Source organism: Rhea pennata, chromosome 6 (genome assembly GCF_028389875.1).
Source record: "Rhea pennata isolate bPtePen1 chromosome 6, bPtePen1.pri, whole genome shotgun sequence".
NCBI lineage: Eukaryota > Metazoa > Chordata > Aves > Rheiformes > Rheidae > Rhea > Rhea pennata.
Window position 1 is genome coordinate 2649396 of NC_084668.1, and position 21559 is coordinate 2670954.

At 37.0% G+C, this 21559-nt stretch overlaps 1 protein-coding gene across 3 annotated transcripts; it reads left to right on the top strand.

Annotated features, from left to right (window-relative positions):
• The first annotated feature begins 5860 nt into the window (after positions 1 to 5860).
• On the top strand, positions 5861 to 18226 carry MMADHC (metabolism of cobalamin associated D). 3 transcript variants are annotated; one of them, XM_062579201.1, is made up of 8 exons: positions 5861 to 5887; positions 6149 to 6199; positions 9038 to 9182; positions 9382 to 9599; positions 12262 to 12367; positions 13585 to 13715; positions 16368 to 16454; positions 17902 to 18226. In XM_062579201.1, exons 2-8 carry the CDS (start codon positions 6191 to 6193, stop codon positions 18094 to 18096), a joined length of 891 nt encoding a protein of 296 aa, XP_062435185.1. In that variant the 5' UTR covers positions 5861 to 5887; positions 6149 to 6190; the 3' UTR covers positions 18097 to 18226. The 3 variants fall into 3 exon arrangements, with proteins under 3 accessions (XP_062435185.1, XP_062435186.1, XP_062435184.1); XM_062579200.1 differs by lacking the exon at positions 5861 to 5887 and having other exon boundaries at positions 5905 to 6199; XM_062579202.1 differs by lacking the exons at positions 5861 to 5887; positions 16368 to 16454 and having other exon boundaries at positions 5900 to 6199.
• The last annotated feature ends 3333 nt before the right edge of the window (positions 18227 to 21559 follow it).

Sequence of the window (21559 nt, forward strand, 5' to 3'; positions counted from 1 at the left end):
CTTTAAGACTATTTCTACTATTACAAGTGTGAGGAAGCAGTGTGTGTGTGTGTGTGTGTGTGTGTGCGTGTGTGTGCGTGCGCGTGTTAGAAGAATCCATAGATTTTCAAGAAAGCAGAAGCACAGGAAAAGCTACATTTCCATGTGGAGCCTCAAGAAGAGGAATGCTATGACATGAGAGACCTGAGACAGCCCTTACAAACTTCTTATAAACTTATAAACTTCTAGTTTCTAGTGTACGTTTCTAGTGTACGTTTCTAGTGTATGCAACTTATAAACTTCTGCCAGCTCAAGTGATTGTTTCAACCACAAACTGACAGACTAATTCAGGGGGAAAGAAACCTCTGGAGATCTTTGGTCCAGCCTCCTGCTCCAAACAGGGCTAATTCAAAATCAGATCAGGTTCCCAGGTCCTTATCCCACTGAGCTCTGAGTATCTCCAAGGATGGAGTTTCAAATTCCTTGGACCCTTCTTCCAGTGTTTGACCACGTTTATGGTAAAAAGTATTTTCTTAATATTTGATCAGAATTCCCCTTGTTCGAACTTGTGCCTCTTACTCCTGTGCTTCCACTGTGCAACTCCAAAGAGAGTCTGAGTCCTTCCTCTCTATGCCCTCCTGGCGATAGTTGCACATAGCTGTAAGATCTCCCCTTGGCCTTCACTGCTCCCACATGAACAGACCCAACCCTCACGGCTTCTCCCTGCGCTCCCTGCGCTCCAGCCCTCAGCCAGGCTGGTGGCCTCCACTGGACTCACTCCAGCAGATTAATGTGTCTTGCACTGGGGAGCCCCAGACTGGACACATCACTTCAGGTGTGTTCTCACAAGTGCCAGAGAGAGGGGAAGGATCATTTCCCTTTACCTGCTGCCTACCCTCCTAGAAATACACGCTCAGCATGTGGCTCACTTCTCTGTAACAAGGGCTCACTGCTGACTCCATTTAACTTGTTGTCCACTGGCACTCCCAGGTCCCTTGCAGCAGAGCTTCTCCCCAGCCAATCAGCCCCAGCCTGGTCTGTGGTAGGGGGTTATTCCAGCCTGGGACAAGACTTGGTATTTGCCTTGGCTGAACTTTGGGGGTTCCTGACAGCTCATTTCCCCAGTCTGCCAAGGTCTCTGTGACTAACAGCTTGCCCTACATCCTATCACTTGCAAAGTTACTGCAAGTACAACCTATCCTGTATCTGTATCACTGATGATGACACTAAGCAGTACTGGTGCCAGTATTGACCCTTGAAGAACACCAGTAGTAACTAGCCACCAGTTATACTCTGTATTGCTGATGACAACTCTTTGAGCCTGGCAGTTCAGCCAATTTTCCACCCACACTGTGTAATAAAGTACAGGTCAGCTGAAAGGCACCTGGAGAGAGCGAGGGTGGATATGGAAGTTCAGGAAATGAAGAGCAGGGTAGGAAACAGCTGAAAATTTACACTTTGCTTGTCTTAAGACAAACCAAAATTGTTTTTCAGAGGCACCTCTGGCTCTCTGACTTGCAGTCTAGTGGAATCCTGTAAGTTTTATGATGATGAAGGAAAACAGTAATTAGGGTTTAGAGTTAGGTTTTCAGGCAGAGGAGAGTGGTGATTGGGAAAGTTCACTTTTACGCCCCTGTCACTTTGATGTTACTGCCCCTGCCCAGACTCCTTCCTATACTGCATTCAGTACAAGCTGCCAAGAGGAAGTCACTGTCACTAAAGAGTGACTGACAAAAAAAGAGCATCTTAGTAACATAACAAGAAAAACCAGCTTTTGAACTTCACATTTCACTGCTAAAATCACTACAGGTTCCCAGACAGACACTGAATGTCTTCTATTTTTATGTCTTGCCCCTTTGGCCTACTGCAGCAATGTCACACACAGTCCTAAATTCTGCAGCAATATAGACCCAGATTTGTCTGGTGCAAGATGACCTTTCTGCAAAGAGTACACATATTACAAAACACAGGCTCATCAGGAATGTTTCTACACCTCACCAGTGCTCTGAAATAGTTTTACTTTCAAAAGAATCAGTTAACTGAACCTATATATATATATATATATATATATATATATATATATATATACACACATATATGTTTTTTTAAAAAAAGATTTTAAAGTGATGAATTAGGTATCATCTTGTATGCATTCCTTTTTCTCTCTCAAACTGAGGAAAGTACTCTCTGAGGAAAGAATTTAATCAAAGCCAGCTGCTAATTACTTTCCTGACACCAGGGGAGAAGAATGTTGGCATCAGAAAGATCTGGAAGATTTTCATGATTAATATTTGATAAATCTGTAATTGGATCATTTGATTTTGCAGTCTCTTTTGAATAGAGGTAGTAACTTTGTTGAAATTAATGTTTATGAATTCATGGCCATAAACTTCAGGGGATGATAACTCATTGATTGATTTAAATATCTTGAAGTGCTAACCCTAGAGTGAAGATAAATTGGGATTGCCTAAGGACAAGTTAATATAGACTGAATGTAATCTAGATTGCACTCCTGTTAGAGGAAAATAAATTACATTCTGTAAAGAGTTAAAGTTGCATTTCTCCAGCCCTTTTTGCTCAAGTTCAGAGATTCAACATGAATATTTAATTTAGAAGCAAATGAGAACTAGGTATACTAACACGGAATTAATAAAGTAGTGAGAGTAACAAGAGTAATATGCAATAGTGAGCAAATGATTTCAGCAAAAAAATCTGAAACACATTAGAAAAACATTTAAAAATCTATTATATTTTATTGTCTAGAATTGAATATAAGAATTTTCTCTTGCACTTAATTAAATAAATCAGACATCATATTAAATTCAATACAAACACTGTATGATTGAATAGTATTGCTATGAACAACAAAACTGAACAATTTCATGTTCTGATTTTTAGCTACTGAATTATGAATTTATACCTTTAGAATTGGTTTATACTTACAACCCAGCAGCAAAGCAAAAAAGAAAAAAAAAATCCAGAAATATCTTTTTTTATAACTGAAGTAAATTGAAGGCCACATGCACATTCACTGAGGAATCTGAACAACCAATCTTTAATTTTGAAGGCATGAGATTAAAGTTGCCTTTCCTTAACCAGCATTACTGCTCTGAACAGACAGTAAAGAAATAGCATAAAATAGTAAGAAAGAAGTATTTTAAACCTACTATTCTAATATGGTCCTTATATGTTTCCCCTCTACCACAGAAAGAACCATCAATACAGCTGTTTATATTAGCTTAAAGAAGATTTAGTTTGGGGCACCTCTCCTTTGGCATTTTAATTCAGCATTTAGACAGTTGCATTAGTATGCACAGCACTTTTCACGTATACAAGCAGGGAGGTGTTTGCCTCAAAGACCTCATAATCTAAATTAAATCACAGTATTGAAAAAAGGCAGAAAAAGCTACCTGAAAACAAAATACAGAGTCTTTAGCCATCTACAAAGATTTCTGCCTTCCCCTTTCCACTGCTGCCAAGTAGACTGGTATTATAAAACAAGCTGAAAAATAGATTTTGACAAGGTTTACCTATGCTAGGCAGACAAAAAAGAGTAAACTTGAACACAAAGACAACGAGATTGTTTAGTACAGTGCCTGTGGAAGGATATTTCAGAATCAGAACAGGCCAAGAAAAGCTCTCAGAATTAGAAATTTGACAGTTTATTAGAAAAACTGTAAAGATGTAGCACATGAGAAGTCATGGATTTGGCACATATGGCACAACAGAGAAGGTGGAGTGTTTGAACAGGATGTGGAAAAAGTAAATCCAAAGATGAAGAAGAAGGAGCTAAAGATCCTTATCAGAAACACACTTCAGGTCAGAGAGAACAAATGCATCGTATTCTAGGTGGCAGATTTTAAAAAAAATGATGAAAATCTGAACAGAGATTATGAAACTATGAAGACATGAAAGATTTTGGTGATATTAAAGGAAAAGCAGTAGAATTCTTTGAGAGAAGTCCACCTGGATGGGGCACTCGAATCTGTATTCTAATTAAGCCTGATTGACAGACTATTTGATATATAATCTGTAGATTGGAGATCAGTAGTATATATAGAGTCAATAGTAATCATAAGTTATCATTGTGGCTTCCTTTTTTCCTGGGGCAAAAAAGATTCACCCATAAACATAGCTGGGAGCAACCGCAGACTCTGAGTACCAGGGATTAAAACCATCACTCCTTGTCATGGGGCATTGGAGAGCAATACCTCCTGTAGCAGGGCTTCCAGCAGACTTGTAGTGCTGAGCCGCTCAGTCAAAACACAGAGACAAATGTGCTCAATGTGTACTTACGTATTTGCATTAATAATTTCTGCAGTTAATTAATTTTATGTAGCAGCGAGTAAATAAACTAACAAAACTTTAAAAACACAGCCCATGGAATTACCTCAGCAAAAATCTAGCTCAGAATGGAAAAGCTGGTTTTAAAAGTTTGGTTTCCAAGCCAAGCTCACTCCAGACCCCAATAAGCAGTACCAGGGAGGAAGAGTAGATTACCAAAGTGAAAGAAGAAAGCCTTTGATCCAGTGAAGAAGGGTTTTGTTCCATTCTGTAAAGCAGTTATTTGAAGAAATTACATACCACACTTTGAAGTCTATTTCCATTAGTAGAAATAGTATTTATGCTCCTAGTTCTCATTGTCTTTCAAGGAAAGCGCCGAATCCAGTTGCCTTTTGGGTCTCTGAAAATCTCTTCCTTTAATCTCTTCAATAACAACGCCTAGTTTTATTCATTTTGTCCTTCGCTCTATTTCTGATTCCTAAAATGCCATAACTAAGGGTTTTATTTGTGTGTGTGTGCACACATTTTGTGTTAAGCTACTGACATCTAGTGCTTCTGAAGAGTACTGCACTGCTCAATAATAAACACGGACAAACGTTAATGTTTTCGTTCCCAAATCTCAAGTAATTCCAACAACAGACTGTTTGTTGTAGTGATGAGTGCCCTCAGCTCCACCAAGAAAATAAGCTGTGACTGAAGCGTAAGTGTCCTTAAATATAACATCAGCAATTGAACTGAGATGGCTTATAACTCTTATAACAATTACAGAAAGACTTGCTTACCGTCTTAAAGAGGGAAGTCTCCTTACTTGGAGCAAATATAGGTGTGCAGGCTGCACTGCGGGAGTCCCCGTCTGACGCGAGGCCCGTCATCATCAGACCTGAGCTGGGAAACGAGAGATTTCCTGGAAACCGGTTCAGAGAAACTAGGCTCTCACAGTAACGTGTAACGCTACTTGTGGTTACCGAATTAAACTAGTAAAACAATGCAGATGAGTCACGGAGAACTTATGTACAACTGAGATGGGTTTACATTTTAGAGAGTCATGATTAGAGTCATGACTAACATACTTGAAAGAATATGGCTTTGACTCAAAACTCAGTTTTACTTTAAAGAGTACAATCAGGCAACAGGACTTGCCTAGAAATCGTGAGGGGCCGAGTTTCAAAGACTTTGGGGCACACGGGAACTTCAAGACCAGAGTCCAAAAGCAGCAACCTCATCTTGCTACTGAGGCAAAAGGCCGTTACCTAGCTCAGTTATACAAACATTGTTACCAAGTTGCTACTACCAAACAGCCTCAACGCTCTCTGAAGTGACAAACACATCCCCCAACACCTCACCAACTCCCCACGCGCGCGGCCGCCTCCAACGGCTTTAACGGTCTCCGCCCGCCGCCGTCGCCGCCCCGCCCCCTCTCACCGCGCCCCTCAGCACAGGCGCTGTCCCGCCCTCAGTCCCAAGCAATCTATCGCCGATTGGGGGCGATGGGTTGCCGCCGGCTGCTTGCCTGGTCCCGCTAATCGAGGTGTCGGTGGATCGGCTCTTTATGCCTGAGAGCGGGCGGGACGCCCACCGCCCCCTCACGGATGCCGCCGCCATTTTGCAGGAAGAGCTGAGACAGGTAGGGGCTGCGCCGCGCCGGGCTCTGCCCCGGGGGGGGCCGCAGCCACCCTCAGTTCCCGGCCCTCCGCCTCGTTTCCCCCTTCCGCTCTCCGCACTGCCACTTTCGATGTCGGGCTGGTGTCGCCGTGGTGCCTTGCGAGGCCTTGTATTGTTGCGGGAACGGAGGCGGCCCTGAGGGGAGCCTGGCGGCCGCCACCGGGCCCGACCTGGGCGGGGAGAGGGCGGCGGTGCCTCAGCGGTGCGCTCGCTTCTCTTCCAGGAGGAGCTGGGCGTTTAAGCGAGAGGAAGCCCGCCGCCTGCCATGGCCACCGTGAGTAACGGCGATGCCCGCGCCCCGGGTTCGGCGCCGGCGGGGCTGTAAAACCGCCGCTGCGGCGCGTCTCCGCGAGAAGGGGAAACTGCGCTGCTGGAGGAGGGTGTTGCTTAATGTTCCTCCTTCTTCTGGACGTGCAGCTTCTAAGTCTTAGTGTTCGTGGGGGGAGTGGCTCGTTAAAATCTTAGTTATGCCAGAAACACTTCTAGCAACAAGTAAGTCGTTTGGGAGAGGATCATCTTCTTGTTTCCACTTAAATTCCAGAAGGCAAACTCACTGGGCATGATACAGATAACAAAGTTATGGATTAAATATTTTTTTTAATATTGTCAATTAAGATGAAATATTAAGGTTTACCAGCATGTAATCAACTCTGAGTAGTTCAGAGTGAAGAATAAAACATACTTTATTGATTTAGTTTAGACACACAGACCTGGATAACTTGTTTTCAGTGGTATTTTTTGCTTGTGTAATGTTAGGTGTGTAAATATTAGCAGAACTGATTCTATAAACATGAACACTGTTAGAATTTATAATTGACTTTTAACATTTGCAGGTTAAGTGATCCCAAATATTTTTTTATTATGTTTACATACATATTATCTGTTTTGTGTATAATGACTATATTAAATGTTGTTTCAGTAGCGCTTTTATATAGTAGAAAAAAACATTAAAAGTGGAATCGGCAGATTGTGTTTACTGTTTCAAGAGCTTTTTAAACCTAGTGCTATTTTGGGACTAGGCACCTTAAGGCCTCACCTGTTAATACTTGGTATAAGTCAGTAAATCAAATGTGTGGATATTTATTTGAGTCCTCATGATGTTAGCATAACTTATGAGATGTTGTCTGTTGGTGTATAGATGGTATGTAAGTAGCTGATGCTTGCTGGCCTAGGTCCTGATACTTCAAAGAGAGTTTTTTCTCTTTAGTATTTGAATAGTACCATTTTCTTCCTTTTTAAAGTAACCTTGTTTCTAACCTATCTAATGACATGCACCTTGGAAACCTTGTTTCTTACCTATCTAATGACAAACATGTGCATAAACTTGTGTGGAATCAAGAATACAACACTTAAGGAAAAACCCTTCATGTTAGTTGCTCAAAAGATTTTTTTTTTTCTGCCACTTGGGAAATGAACTCTTGCAAAAGCACATGTTATGGCAGATGAAGTTTATATTTTTGCAGTAGTGCATGGTTTTGCAACATTGCAATCAAGAGTACTGAAAGTTTTGAAGAGAAGACTGAGGGGGGAATCTTATCAATGTGTATAAGTATCTGAAGGGAGGGTGTCAAGGGGACGGGGACAAACCCTTTTCAGTTGTCCCATGTGACAGGACAAGAGCAATGAGCAAAAATTGAACCTGAATGTGAGGGGGAATTTCTTCACTGTGAGAGTGACTGAGCCCTGGAAGAGGTTGCCCAGAGAGGTTGTGAAGTTTCCTTCTCTGCAGATACTCAAGGCCTGCCTGGATGCAACCCTGTCTAACATGCTCTAGGTGACCCTGCTGAGCAGGGAGGTTGGACTAGGTGGTCTCCAGAGGTCCCTTCCAGCCTTACTGATTCTATGATTCTGGGCTAGATTTAGGTAGTCTTTCATTTATTAATTACATGTTAATTCTATGTTTTGAATGTATGATAGGTTATTTTTGTCTATTTTGTGTACGTAGCTGCATCATGGAAGTCACCAACTCATTTCTAAAATTCAAAAAAATAGATTGGATTTGCTGTTTAATCATATCACATGAGTATTTTTTGCAAATAATAATAATAATTATATTATGGTTTAAGGTATCATCATTGGGCTTCAGAGTTAATCCTCATGATCAGAACCTGCTAGCCCTTTGGAGCACTATTGTTGAGACATTTGCATGCTCAAGAAGCTAGTATTGCATTTTCTATTTACTGAATGGCTGAATCAGCTTCTGAAAGAGTGATCCTTAGCAGTTGAAAGTTATGTTGACAGCACAATTCTGTGGTGTGAAACAGATTTTCTGGTGTATTTCAAGACTGTAGAATTCATGAAGGCTTGGTGGCAGTTTGCCCATGGTACTGATTTGTTTGCAGCAATATTCATTTATAAATATGTAAATTTAATAAATTTGCAAGTCTAAGTAACAGTGCTTGCACTAACTTATTAAGTTTTGCACATGATAAATATTTATAGTATTTCAAGTGCAAAATAGAGCAGCTGAAATTGCTATACCCACCTGTTCTGATATGTATGTCCCCTTTATAGTTCAGAGCTGTTGGTATATTTACTCTGCTGGCAAAGAAATAGTGTGGATACATGTATGTTTGCTTCTAGATGAAAGCTACAAGATGTATCTGTAATGTTAGTTTTTTTTTTTTTTTTTTAACTTATGATTCTGAGAAGTGGGAGTATGGGCTAAAACTTGCATTAATCTTCAGGTTAGAGATCTTGTATATCAGTGTATACTGATATGACAATATTTGTAGATGTTTCATATAATGGACTTCATGGATTTATTGAATTATAACAATTATGGAAATAATACTGGGTGCATTATTTTTTCCCATCCATAACTTAGTTCAGACTTCTGTGTTTTATGCTATTTAATTTTTTCTGTTGTCTTCCTCAAGTGAGAAGCTTTTCAGTATGTTTCTGAGGCTCTTCCTTAGTAAAAATGCATACATTATATATAAAACACGTTAAAATTGGTTTAAAAAACACGATGATAAAGAAATGACTATTTTAATTATGGAGTGAGGTTTTATCCTGTGTTTTACAAAGCTGTACTTAATATATTTTTGTACTTAAAGTATTTTTGCTAGCAGTATGTAATGCTTGTTTTTGTTTTTGTTTTCCTTCTCAGGTGCTCTGTAATAGAGCAAGATTGGTCACCTACCTACCAGGGTTTTATTCCTTAGTCAAAAGAGTTGTAAATCCTAAGGCTTTTTCTACAGCAGATTCCTCTGGCTCAGATGAGCCTCATGTTGCTGCTACACCTCCTGATTTATGTAAGAAAAAGCATATTTATTTTCTTTGCATTCATATGCTGTCAGAACTTTGCATCCCATATAAATTTGAGGGTTCTGAAGTGTACCTTTTATGGCAAGACCCTTCACAATCATAGAAAAAAAATAAAGTCTCTCCCCAGTCAGATACAGATATTTGTGTTTTTTATAACTAACTGATGTAAGGCCTTGACTTTTACAGGTCCAAGAACTGTATGGCCAGATGAAGTAATGGGTCCGTTTGGCCCTCAGGACCAGAGATTCCAGTTGCCTGGTAATATTGGTTTTGACTGTCACCTAAATGGTACAGCTTCTCAGAAGAAAATCCAAGATCGTAAAAGTCTACCTGATGTATTAGCAGAGCCTTCACCAAGTGAAAGGCATGAATTTGTAATGGCACAATACATCAATGAATTTCAGGTAAGAACAGCCATTTTCTATATAAAGCTGATATTTCTTGTCCAGAGTAAACGGACATCATTAATCTCTTTTTCCTGAAAAGAAATACTGATATTCTTGATGGTTTTGAAAGATGAGTTTTAAGTTAGATGAGTTATTTTTCTTTCAAAAGGAAAAAAAATCATTTTTTTAATGTTCATCTGAGCATTAGTGAAGTAGCTTTTTAATAGTGACTTGTTTATATGGATATGTGAAAAGAAAACTTCAGTCTCAAAACTTACCATTGACCAACTCTAACTTACCAGCTTTTATTAAATAGTACTTGTAGTTTCTTACCTAAATATTTCGTTTGATTGATCTGTTCTTAAGTGGGTTGGACAATGACCTTTAGATCTGACAACCATTGAATTAGTATGTGCAAAACAGACCAGCATAGCTCAAGTGCAGTGTTTTGAGACTGCATTTTGGGAATGACAAAACTTGCAGTGAGTAGGTTCCATATTAACAGTAGTGAGCTTGATAATTGCTAGCTCAGCTTGCATACTCATAATTTTTCAAGAAACATTTTTATTGCCACTAGCTGCTAACTCAGCTTTTCAGCCAGTCTGAATTTGTGACATGCTCAGACCTTGGAAATTAGCTAAAAAATCTCCATTGTAAAAATGCCATGTAGTGTTTTTCTTTGTAAATAACATCTATATTTCAGAGAGTTCAGAACATATAATCTTACAGTGAATTTCTTAAATACTGTTTTCAGATTCTGCACACTTCACCTTCCATTAAAAACCCAACAGAGTATTCTAGTGTCTTGTTTATTTAATGTAAACCAAATGTGCTCAATATATCTCTGTTTTCCAGCAAGATTACTTACATAATAAAATGCCCAGTGCATCTGCTACCCTTCTAAGTGGAAGGGAGAAACTGGCAAGAGCAGAGCTAGGTTTTTCCACTGCTGTTCAAAAGGCAGTCAACAAGAGTCAGCCTAGTTTCACACCACTGCTATTAGGAAGCCCTGAACAAGATACAGCTAATGGAAAATACTGAACTGCGTGCCTTTAAGAAAGGATCCGTGTTTGAATAATGGGATCAGCTGAGTGCAGAATCCCCTATGCATTGCAGCACCAGGCAAGAGAAAAGTCCAGGGTGGCTGAAGCTCAGACATCTGTCCTTGAAGCAATCAAAGCAATGTCAGACCTATCTGACCTCTGTATACTTGAAATTGATGTACTGGTTTTATCTGAGCAGGGTCAAAGGGCCCACCAGCCTATCAATACAAAAAAGTGATTTTGATCCATGGAGAATGACTGTAGTCTCTTGGTGAATAGATGCCTGATTAGCTTATGTAAGTGGATGTTTAGACAGAATAGGAGCAGCAGATGAGAAAAGTAAGAGAATAAGTACCATTCTTAGTAAGAGAAGCATCCTGTAATTAGGAATAAAAGAAGGGGAGCATAAATGTGAGAGAAAACATACAGCTTTACCTTTTACATGCAAATTGCGCAGCAGCAGCAGCGTTATCATCAAAGACGGTAAATGTAGGCTTCTGTTAAATTTTAATGAAACTTTCAAGTGGTACACATAGCAATGTTGCAAGCTAGAATACTTTATCCCTGTGGAACAACAAATTCCCTTGGGAAAGGAGTCTAGAAATTAAGAAGATATGCAAAATAACCATCATAACTGTACTGGTTTGTTGGACTCTAAGATACTGATTGATCTCTTGCAGTGACATTGTGATCATAATGCAAGATACTTGTGAAAACATACCTATTCACTTAACAGTTAATGTCAATTGTGCTTGGGTTTTGCAGTTTTTGATTGTTTAATTCTCAAATAAAAATGCTAGCCACACAGTGTTTTTTTCAGTGAAATAGTTTCTATATAGAGGTTTTACAAATACAATGTACAAACAGTAGATAGGACCGAATGCATTACTGATTGCTGTGATTTCACTCTTAGAAATTTACTGAAATTTAGAATAAATTGACATAACCAGAGCTGGGAAAGTTACATTTAGAGATACTGCCGCTATGTTGTATATGTTACATAACAGTTGCTATCTCAAAGAAGACATCTTTTGTTATCTTCTTAGGGACATTTTAAGCTTAAATGCTATTTGTCCAACTTGCAGATTCTCCATTTGTAAGGTGCCCACAACGTTATTTAGAAACTCTAAAACAAAAAAAATGTAAAAAACAAAAATGATATTATTGAAAGTTCTGTTTTTGAAGCTACAACAGCTAATGCAGAAAATACTGAAAATACAGTGCTTAGAACTGTTGTGCTACTTCCTGAAATTTTGTTCTGGCTCAGGTAATGTGTGTATGTACAAAAATCTGTCCCTTGCTGTGGTGTTGAATACTTAAACTATTATTTCAAAATAATATTTTTCAGAAATTTCTGTACAGAGGTTGTGGGGTAGAGTTTCAATGCAATATGAAGAAATTTTACTATTACTTAAACTCATGTAGAAATACCAGTTATAGCTATATCTGTTCCAATTTTAATATTTTAGAAATGAGTTTTAAATCTTACTGCAAGTCATCTTTTGTGAAACTACTTGTGCCTGACCATCTAGAAACTTAGTCAAAAAGATGTGGTATACAAAGTTATTCCTGTTACTTATTAACAAATGTGAAAGTTACTGATGTTTGTTTTTCTCCTCCCCCCCCCCCATGCCCAGGGTAGTGATGTTCCACATAAACAGCAAATAAATAACGCTGAAACTTACTTTGAAAATGCAAAGGTAGAATGTGCAGTACAAGCTTGTCCCGAACTGTTACGAAAAGGTACATTTTTCACTTTTTTGATAGTTAAAATTTTAAAAAATAAAAACGTGCAAGTGAAGGCTCTGTTATAACAGATGTGTCAGTATGTACTAGAAAAAAGTTAATATTTTACAAAAGAACATGTCTTGTAAAGTGAAAAATAAGTATTTTACTGTTGACAATATACTATTATGAATTTTAATGTTGTTTAATTTTGACATCAACTTATTTGTAGAGGGTGAGAGAAAGTAACTTGGTTGCTGCTTTAGTATCAAGTAGATTTGGGGACTCGCTATCCAAAGACCACCTTGTGAGGAAAATTCAGCTTTTTGCCCTGCTTTTTAGGAAAATAGCAGACTGTAGCTGTTGAATGAATTGGTATTGTATCTTTGATTTGTGCCAGAAGAAAGTGCTTCAAGTTAAATTTGGATAAAAACTTCTGACTTTAATAAATAAAATCTTGTCTTACTGTTAATTTCCAAAAGACACTGAAATCTAGCTGAAATCTTAGTCCAGGGAGCTGAAGAGAAGAGACTTCAGAGAACAAGAAAGAACAAATCCCTGCACTTTCAATTCTGAGTAGTGTTTCTTCCTCCAAAACTGAAAACAAGCATCTCTGTGCTAATAAAGTCTAGTTGCAATTTTGTTGCTTCATGTGCATTCATGTTTTTAGTCCAAAAGGTAATGTAGAGCTGGAAGCATGATAATTGTGGTTTTGGCCCTTCTTCACCCAAGGGGAAACACTATCACAAATAATGTCTGTGGTACAGTACCAATATGCTGAGTCTGCTGTCATATCCTAGGAACATTATTTTTGAAGATCTGAGAAACTGCTGGAAAACTTAATGTAAAATAAAAGTGCATAAATAATATGACAATCAGAAAATATGTATTCTCACCTGCACAAAATCATTCATTTTGCAATGCTAAAATACTAGTGTACCTAAAATACCTTTGCAAAGAAAGATATTTGTTTGTGAATTTCAAAATGTGCAGAATAAGGAGGCTTTTATCTTCCAGTTAGTAACTGACTTGAGAGGACCTGACCAAGATAAGATACTTTTTACAAAAGTAATGTCAGTGCTACAAGCTAGCATGCTATTCCACAGATTTCACTCAGGCATGCACACACGTTTAAATGAAATTGAAGGCCTGAAGCAGGGTGAATAATTGTCTAAAGCATAAACCCAAGTAAAATGTAAAATGAACCCATTAAAATGCTGATTTCACTTTTTTAGACTTTGAGTCAATGTTCCCAGAAGTGACTGCCAGTCGTTTAACAGTATTGACTGTTACCCAGAAAACTAAAAATGATATGACTGTATGGAGTCAGGAAGTGGAGGATGAGAGAGAAATGCTCTTAGAAAATGTAAGTAGCTGTCAATAGTGTCAACTTATTTTTGTTTGCAGATGAAACTTCTGTGAACTGTTTACATCTTTGATCCATTTCAAGTTCTGGTGCTTATTTACTGTGTTCTTAAGAGCATTTCTGAGCTAATCCATACCAAAGTTCTCTTCCTCATAAAATGGAGGTATCTCTTCCATCTGTGTAACTTTTGTTATTCAACTTTAAATGTCTCACAGAACCATTAAATTCTTAATAGTAGAGTAAGGACTATGTTAGAAAGATTTTAAAATGGTGTGGTAAACTTCAAAGATACTTGATTCTTATCCTGTGGTAGTGTTTAAGGAACTATTTTCCTTAACTATTTTCTCTTATTTCAGCTTAGTATAATGCATTTTGTAAGGTTTCACTGCTCTCTGTTTTTTATGTAATGTAATTGAGATTCCACTGCTATGTCTGTTGTGTGCATTCTTACTTGTAAACAGTGGTTGCTCTGTTTTCCTTAATTCTGCCAATTGATTTGTTAATGCTTTTAGCCTGGATAGCAGTGATACTCTACGTGTTAATCTTCTTCCAGAATGCTGGAAGCTCTGTTGTCCACTAGAGGTCTCTTTCTGAAAACAGCCATATTTCACGTTCTTCAGCTCTTTAGTATATGCTCCAGCAGATGTCGCTGCTTACCACTACTGGCGCTTTTTTCTTAACATCTTTAAATACATAAATTTTACATAATTTGATTACAGTTTTTCTAAAATAGTAAAAATCACACTGCAGGGATTGAATCTGTGTAGTCAGTCAAATTTATGCTTGAAAATAGTCTGGTAATGTGCTTTCTTTCAATCCTGTACATTGCAGATGTGGACAATATAAGTAAAGGCAAAATAAGGATAACTGCAAGAAAAGAAGTCTGAAGGATCAACATAAAGATTACACACAAATTAAAATTTCCTGCATTTTAGTGTGTTCTTCTCTTTGAATTATTTATGGTCTGTTGGTCTTTGGCATTGTAATCTGGTCTAATTATATGTTAATTGGCATCTTTCTTCCTTGTGCACCTCCCTGTCAAGTCTAATATAGTCTCTGTAGGGGTGTTAGGATGTTAGATGTAACCTCCCAGCCTAAAGGTTACTAACAGCAAATTCACAATAAAATGGACTGTTTGCTTCATAGATAGTTAGAAGTAATCTTAGAAAAACTAATTTAACCTGAGGGGCTTGTGCTTCAGTAATGAGAGTTGTTTACAACCAGATCTAAGTGTTTACAGTAAATCTCAAGTGTTTATTAACATCACTCTAAGGGCTTGCTGCGGGATTGTTACAACACTAGGTCAAAAGATATTAAAAAAAAAATCAAAGATCAAAAGACCTTAAAAGCTGTCTTCAGATGGCTTGCTTACATTTGTGACTTTAAGGTTGAAACAGTTAATCTTTGGATCCATTGAACATCAAAACAGATCACTAAAGAACAGGTTACTGTTAAGGGTGAATTCTGTAGTCTGGGCCATGAAGGGATCAAGGCCAAATAACTAGTCTTTCTATAAATTTAAAACTGTGAACTGCTCAGGGCTAGAGAACACTGCGATTTTTATACTTCCAGATAAACAAATGCATTTATCTACTAGAATTATTTATTGGACAGAGATGCATCTTAAGTGCATAAGGAATTTCCTTTATGTTCAGAAATAACTTAATAAATTGCATAAGTTCTTTACTCCAAATAAGTATATTCAGCTGTTCAGATTTTTCCACCCAGACATATTTTCCTCAGAATAAATGAATGGTCTTAGGAATATCACAACATCTAGACTTTATCTAATCTGTGGTATTAAGCGAATGTGAAGAAGCTGCTACAAAAATATAGATTCTATAAACTATCTCCTCAGAGAAAAGAGATTTCTGGTAAAGTATTAGAGAATAGGAAACTTCTTGACATGTTCTGTAACTTTAAAAAATATTTTAGGGAATATCAGCCAGTGTTCTCCAGTGTAACTGAAACATGACCTACAACTCAGTTGTCTGGTGGGAGGATTTAAAATCATCATCCATCCTGGCCGTCAGTCAAATGACAACATGAAAATTGATCTAGATCACTGAAGTCAAATGCTTATGAAACTGTTTGATATCACGATGCTAAACTAAAATGTTCTTTAAAATCATTTGCAGTTAGGCACTTGTAATCTAAGAGGAACTTCCTAGTACTGTCTTGTTTGCCATGATAAGATCTTATAGCAAAACTATATTTTTTGTTTCCAGTATATTTAATGCCACATCTAGTGTCAAGTTTGCATTTAGACTAGATCTGTAAACTTGTGGAGATAATACAGGGAAATACCTGAGGTTGCAGTTGACCTCTTAAAGAAGATAACAGGTATGGCTGCAGTCTGCTTGAATAATCAAAGCAGTTGCAGTACTCCTTGTACATACTGTTAATCCATTACTGACTGGCACAAGGAACATTTCTAAGTCTCTTTAAGTAGCCTAATAATACCATTGATTTTAGTTCTCTTAGCACTATTCTTAGTATTTTTATTCAAAGGATGTTCAATTTTCCATTTTTAGTGGACACTATAAAAAAATCTGCTAGTTCACTTTCAAAATGTTTTATATGCCTTCTGGTGTATACATACTTATCAAAATTTTCATTTAATTTCCTTTGCGCTTTTTTTTTTCCCAAAAGTTCATTAATGGTGCCAAGGAAATTTGTTATGCAATTTGTTCTGAAGGCTATTGGGCTGACTTCATTGATCCATCCTCAGGACTGGCAGTAAGTTACTGTGCTGCATGGAATATGCAGTGGACATTACTACGTACTAACTGGCTATTGTACCTGTATTCTTTGATATAGATCAAATCCAACTTTCTCGTATTGACCAAAAGCTAATACCCCAGCATAATTACCCTCAAAAATTAAGGAGATAGGTAGTGACCCTAATCAAGTTCCCATACTGCGGTATCTGTCATTGCAGTTGGCACTTTGAAGAACATTGTTCTTCAATGAAGCTCAATTTCAGATAATTGTAGGAGTTGTATACTAAAAAACTCTTGTTCACTGCACCAGTTTGACCTCCAAAAATAACTTGGTAGTCCTGACACCTGTTTGTGGAGGTAGAAGTTTTTAAAAATCTCTTTACACTAGTCAGTAAAATCTGTTATATAGAAAAAGTGAGTATGTTGTTACTGTTAAACAAGGTTGCCTCTCATTGTCAGATTAAATGAATTCTCTGCAGGAGCTGAAAGTTTGTTGCATTTGACAGATGTCTTGGTGGTTTTTTTTTAAAAAAAAAAAAAAGTTTTAAAGCTTGTAAGATCTCTAAGAGAAATGAGAAAACTTCTCGTGTTTTTCCTGAGATGTGTTTTTTCTCTGAGAACTATTCTTTAAAGCCTCATCACAGTTGAATATAATCATGGTAGAGCTCAGTTTAGTGGTTTTACTTTATTAAAATCACTATGAAAGGCAATAATTTATTGTAGCATCATAGACAAATAACTTTAATAGGGATCGATCATAGTCTGAACACATTTCAAGGTGTGTGTGGTACTTAAAATTGTACCTGAAAACTTCATGCGTATAAGGAATAGCTACAGATTCCTGCTAAAAGCAGGATTCTGTCTGTGGGCTCCAATCCAATAGTAATGTCCTTACTCATAAGCTGTTCATCAGAAATAGACTTTTGTGTCAATATTAAGCTTCCTTTTGTTTTGAGGTGGAGCAACTGAAATAAGTGATTCCAGTTTACATATACTCTGCCCTTTAAAACATCTTTACTTGAGGGGGACTCACTGTAAACATGTTTTCATTTTGCTATTTAACACCTGTTCTATCTTTAATGCCTAGTAGAAATTTTCAAAACAACTATTTGATGTTTTTGTATATTTAATTGATCAGATATTCAAACACTGTCTTCAGCTATCTGTCAGCAATAAAGAGGAATATTTAAATGTAAGCTATTCACTTAATTATCAATATAACAGAGATCCTCTGCTTAAATTTTCCTGTATAGTTTTCTTGAACAAAACAACACTTATTCCAAAAGATGTTACTAGTACCTCTGGGCTTTTTATTTTAAAAATAGTTCTGATGATTTTGAAACATAAATGCTTTGTTTTAAATTTTGTTTTAAACACTTTCTAAAATGCTTTGTTACTGAAGTGTTAGCCCTTATAGTCCAGAATGGTCTTGGAAATGTGAATATCTCTTCTTTTCCACCTAGTTTTTTGGACCATATACAAACAACACTCTGTTTGAAACAGATGAGCGCTACCGCCACCTGGGATTCTGCATTGATGATCTTGGCTGCTGCAAAGTTATTCGTCATAACATCTGGGGTACTCATGTGGTTGTAGGAAGTATTTTTACTAATGCTGAACCTGACAGCCCCATCATGAGAAAACTGAGAGGAAACTAGCAACCATCAGAGTTTCTCAAGTTCGTGTATGACCTCTGCCTCCTTTTACTTGGTGATTCTCTGTAAGCATTGTCAGGAAATACCGCGCTTTGAAGTAGTCTCACTTAGACAATAAAGTGTCTGTTATTTATTTTAGTCTTTGTGAAATATGTATTCACCACGTGATTTAGAATATTAACAGTGTTTTAAGATACACACGTCTGTCACATGAATCTTATGTGACAGATTATGCTGTGAGTTTTCTTCATCTTGAATAAGTTCGAAAACATGTAAATAGTTATCTGTATAGTTTTTAAAAATTATATCACAAACCACCCTTAAATGACTGATTTTTCTTCAGTGTCTCTGACAAGTCTGTGTTCTTTGCATTAAAAATCCTGATGTCATTGATGTTTCTAGGAATTTTGCCATTTACTGGAATATGGCTAAGATTTTGAATGTTATCCCAAAATATAAAACTTAATAAAAATTGTAGCAGTGAGTGTTGGACTAATAGCTCATTCACTGCTTTGAAAGATAAGAGATAAGTTCGCAGTGATCTCTAACTATGAGTAATACTTAAGTAGGGAAATGTTCACTTGATTGCCACATCCAGAGAGTCTTAAAGTCTTAAAATTATGCTAGAATTAGTCATCTCAGTGTGTTGTTTTTTGTGGTTTTTTTTTTTTTTTTTTTTTTTGGTCTTCATGGTGCTTGGGATTTTATTTTCTCAGTGTCAGAGCTAAATATATTTAATTAGCTTATATTAGCTTATACAAATGCATTGTATTTTGTGACTTAGATCATTAAGTACATTGCTGTTACCCATTGCTTTCAAAAAAGATAATTGTATCATCCATGTTTTTTCCTGTACTTGGATCTAATTAAGATGCCTGAGCAAATGGCAGTTATGATCAATTATAGAAGTATTTCAATAGGAAGACTTCAGTAAACAAGTCAGTCTCTAGGCATTATATTAAAAAAAAAAAAAAACTTAGGTCAATTCAAGTTACTGAAGAAAGAACAAGGAGAAAATTCAAGATGTCTGAAATTCCAAAACTCTTTGTCAGCTGCCTACCCTACAGAAACTAAGTAACAAACTAGATTTTAATCTCACAGTCAATTATCGGGGCCATTTGTTGATACCTGACTGCTGTATTTGTGCCAGTTTATGCAACAATGGGGATCCTTTAGTCTTGATTCAGTCAATTTAATGCAACTCTTACTGAATAATGGCTGCATAAGATGATGCTTGGGGAAATTTAGCTTCCTTTCAAGAAGAAAGGGGTTTTATTCATCATGTCTTTTTCCAATAGTGGCAATTAAATATTTAAAACTTTTTTCATGGTTTTGTATACTATTTCTATTCCATATTCAGGGATTAACCCTGTTACCACCAAAGTCTTCTGTTGGCTTTGGTGGATTTAGAGCCAGATCTCTTGCTAAGTGCCTGTATATGTCCCTGTTAGCGATTGCTACTCGCCTGCACCTTTCCCATATGGAGAGACAGCAGTGGTGGAGACAGCAGTGGTGAAGAAACTTTCCTCTGGAGAACTGGCTGCTCTGTACGTTAAATGCATTGTCACAAAGCCTCCAGTTCAGAGTTTATCTTGCTTGCCTGTTGTCATCGCTGTTGGTTTCAGCCCGCACACATTCCAAGGTTGAAGTAAATGGGTGCTGAGGCAGGATTTGTCACAGAACTGGTGCTGTTTTTTCCAGAGCATCAGTTCTTGACATTCTGTTCTGTCCAAGAAGTTTGGTGGGATTTATTCTTTTTTTTTTTTTTTTTTTTTTTTGGACCTTATCCTCCAGAGGAAAGATCCAAAAATACTTGAGTAGGTTTTTCATGAGGATGAGGTCCAAAAAAAAAAAAAAAATACACCCCTCAAAATTGAAAAGCTGCAGACTGTCTTGTCTGTTTGCAAAACCGATTGAAATACAATCATCTTGCAGAATGCAGATTACCTCATTTGACAAAAGACGATTTGTGTCTCTAAACAATAGAAAAGCACTGTTGTAGAAGACTTCATTGGATAAATATTAGAAAAATAAATTCTGTGAAATGGTTCTTATATATATATTTAACCACCTTGGAGACTCTTAATGATATCTTTTTTTCAAGTGACTTTGCTGTACTTGCTTTTATGTGTTTTATAATGCAGAAAAGTTGTCAGGCAGCTGTCCAAATTAAACTATGGATATTAGGTTTTTGAATTCATACCCTTCAAAGTTTCATGCTAGAAAGGTTTGCAGTGGCTTTTAAAATGATTTCAACCTGAAGAAGAATCTTATCCTCACTGAAGATAGTGGAATTTTTGCCTTGACATCACTGACACTAATATTTCATGCCAGAATTTGAGGGGAGGTAAGATTTTTCTGATATTTTTCTAAATGCTAACTTTTTCCGATATATACGTATTTACTGAAATTCTCAAGAGGCTGATACTGTTCCAGTTCTACTTCCCTCATATCCAAAGAATTATTGTATATTAACTTGCTATTAAGAAATAAAAGCTCTTGAATACAGTGTATTTAACTTCTGATAATAAAAGCCAAAACTCTTTTACTGTTACAAAGTGATTTTCTTTCTATGGTAAAGAAAAATAAATGTGTGAAAAGAGCAAATGTATATAAGGCCACATCTGTTCCTAGCAAGGAATTTGCAATAAAGTCCATAAAAAGTTATTTAAAGTGATGACGGTGACTGTCACAATTGTGATGTTGTAGTTTCACTATGTATACTCGTGTGTTTTTAAAGTGTATATGCTTAAAATGTTATTCTATAAATTACTTGCATTAATCAGAATGCTAAAGAACTTTTATAGATGAAATATTTGTTGCTTAGGTGCTTTAAGATGATGAAGAAATAACTAAGCATGAGTTTCACAGAATTTCTATTAAAAGGCGAAGAAAAAAGTACTGGAGAACAGCTTAGCAACTGATTTGACATCAGCTACTGTTTTTTGCTTGGTGCCACTGCTATTACAAAGCTTTTGCTTAGGGCAGGTAAATGCTTAATTGGAGTCTATATTAGAACTTGGGGGGGGTGTTAGTTTTTTTTTTTTTTTTTTTTTTTTTTACTTTCCTAAAAATAACTTAATAACTTGGTACCAAGTTTGATGCAGGCCATTGAGTTGATTAAATTCTCCAGCAACATAGTCTAAAAGAGCTGATGGCATCACTGCTGATGACATTTGTGTTGACAGGACTTTAAATGATGAAAATAAATTTGTAACCAGGTTTAAAAATTCATTACTGATTAAATACCCAGAACAAGACACTGAGAGAAATGGTCAGTTCATAACTGGAATGAGATGTGTGTTTCTCTGTTGGAAGACAAAAGCCCTCACTACCTGTTTGAGCCAAGACCAAAATAGATGTTGTTTGATTATTTGAATCAGTAGAGGAAAATATTTAATTATCTTGAGGTCTTCAGTGCTTCAGAATTCTCGTATAGGCCCTGACTGCATCTTCTTCCTGCAGT

Excerpts from the sequence above, each read along its gene's own strand:
- MMADHC (XM_062579201.1), top strand. Across the intron at positions 9,600-12,261 it reads AATACATCAATGAATTTCAG|GGTAGTGATGTTCCACATAA; the intron begins GTAAGAACAGCC and ends CCCCATGCCCAG. Across the intron at positions 13,716-16,367 it reads GAGAAATGCTCTTAGAAAAT|TTCATTAATGGTGCCAAGGA; the intron begins GTAAGTAGCTGT and ends TTTTCCCAAAAG.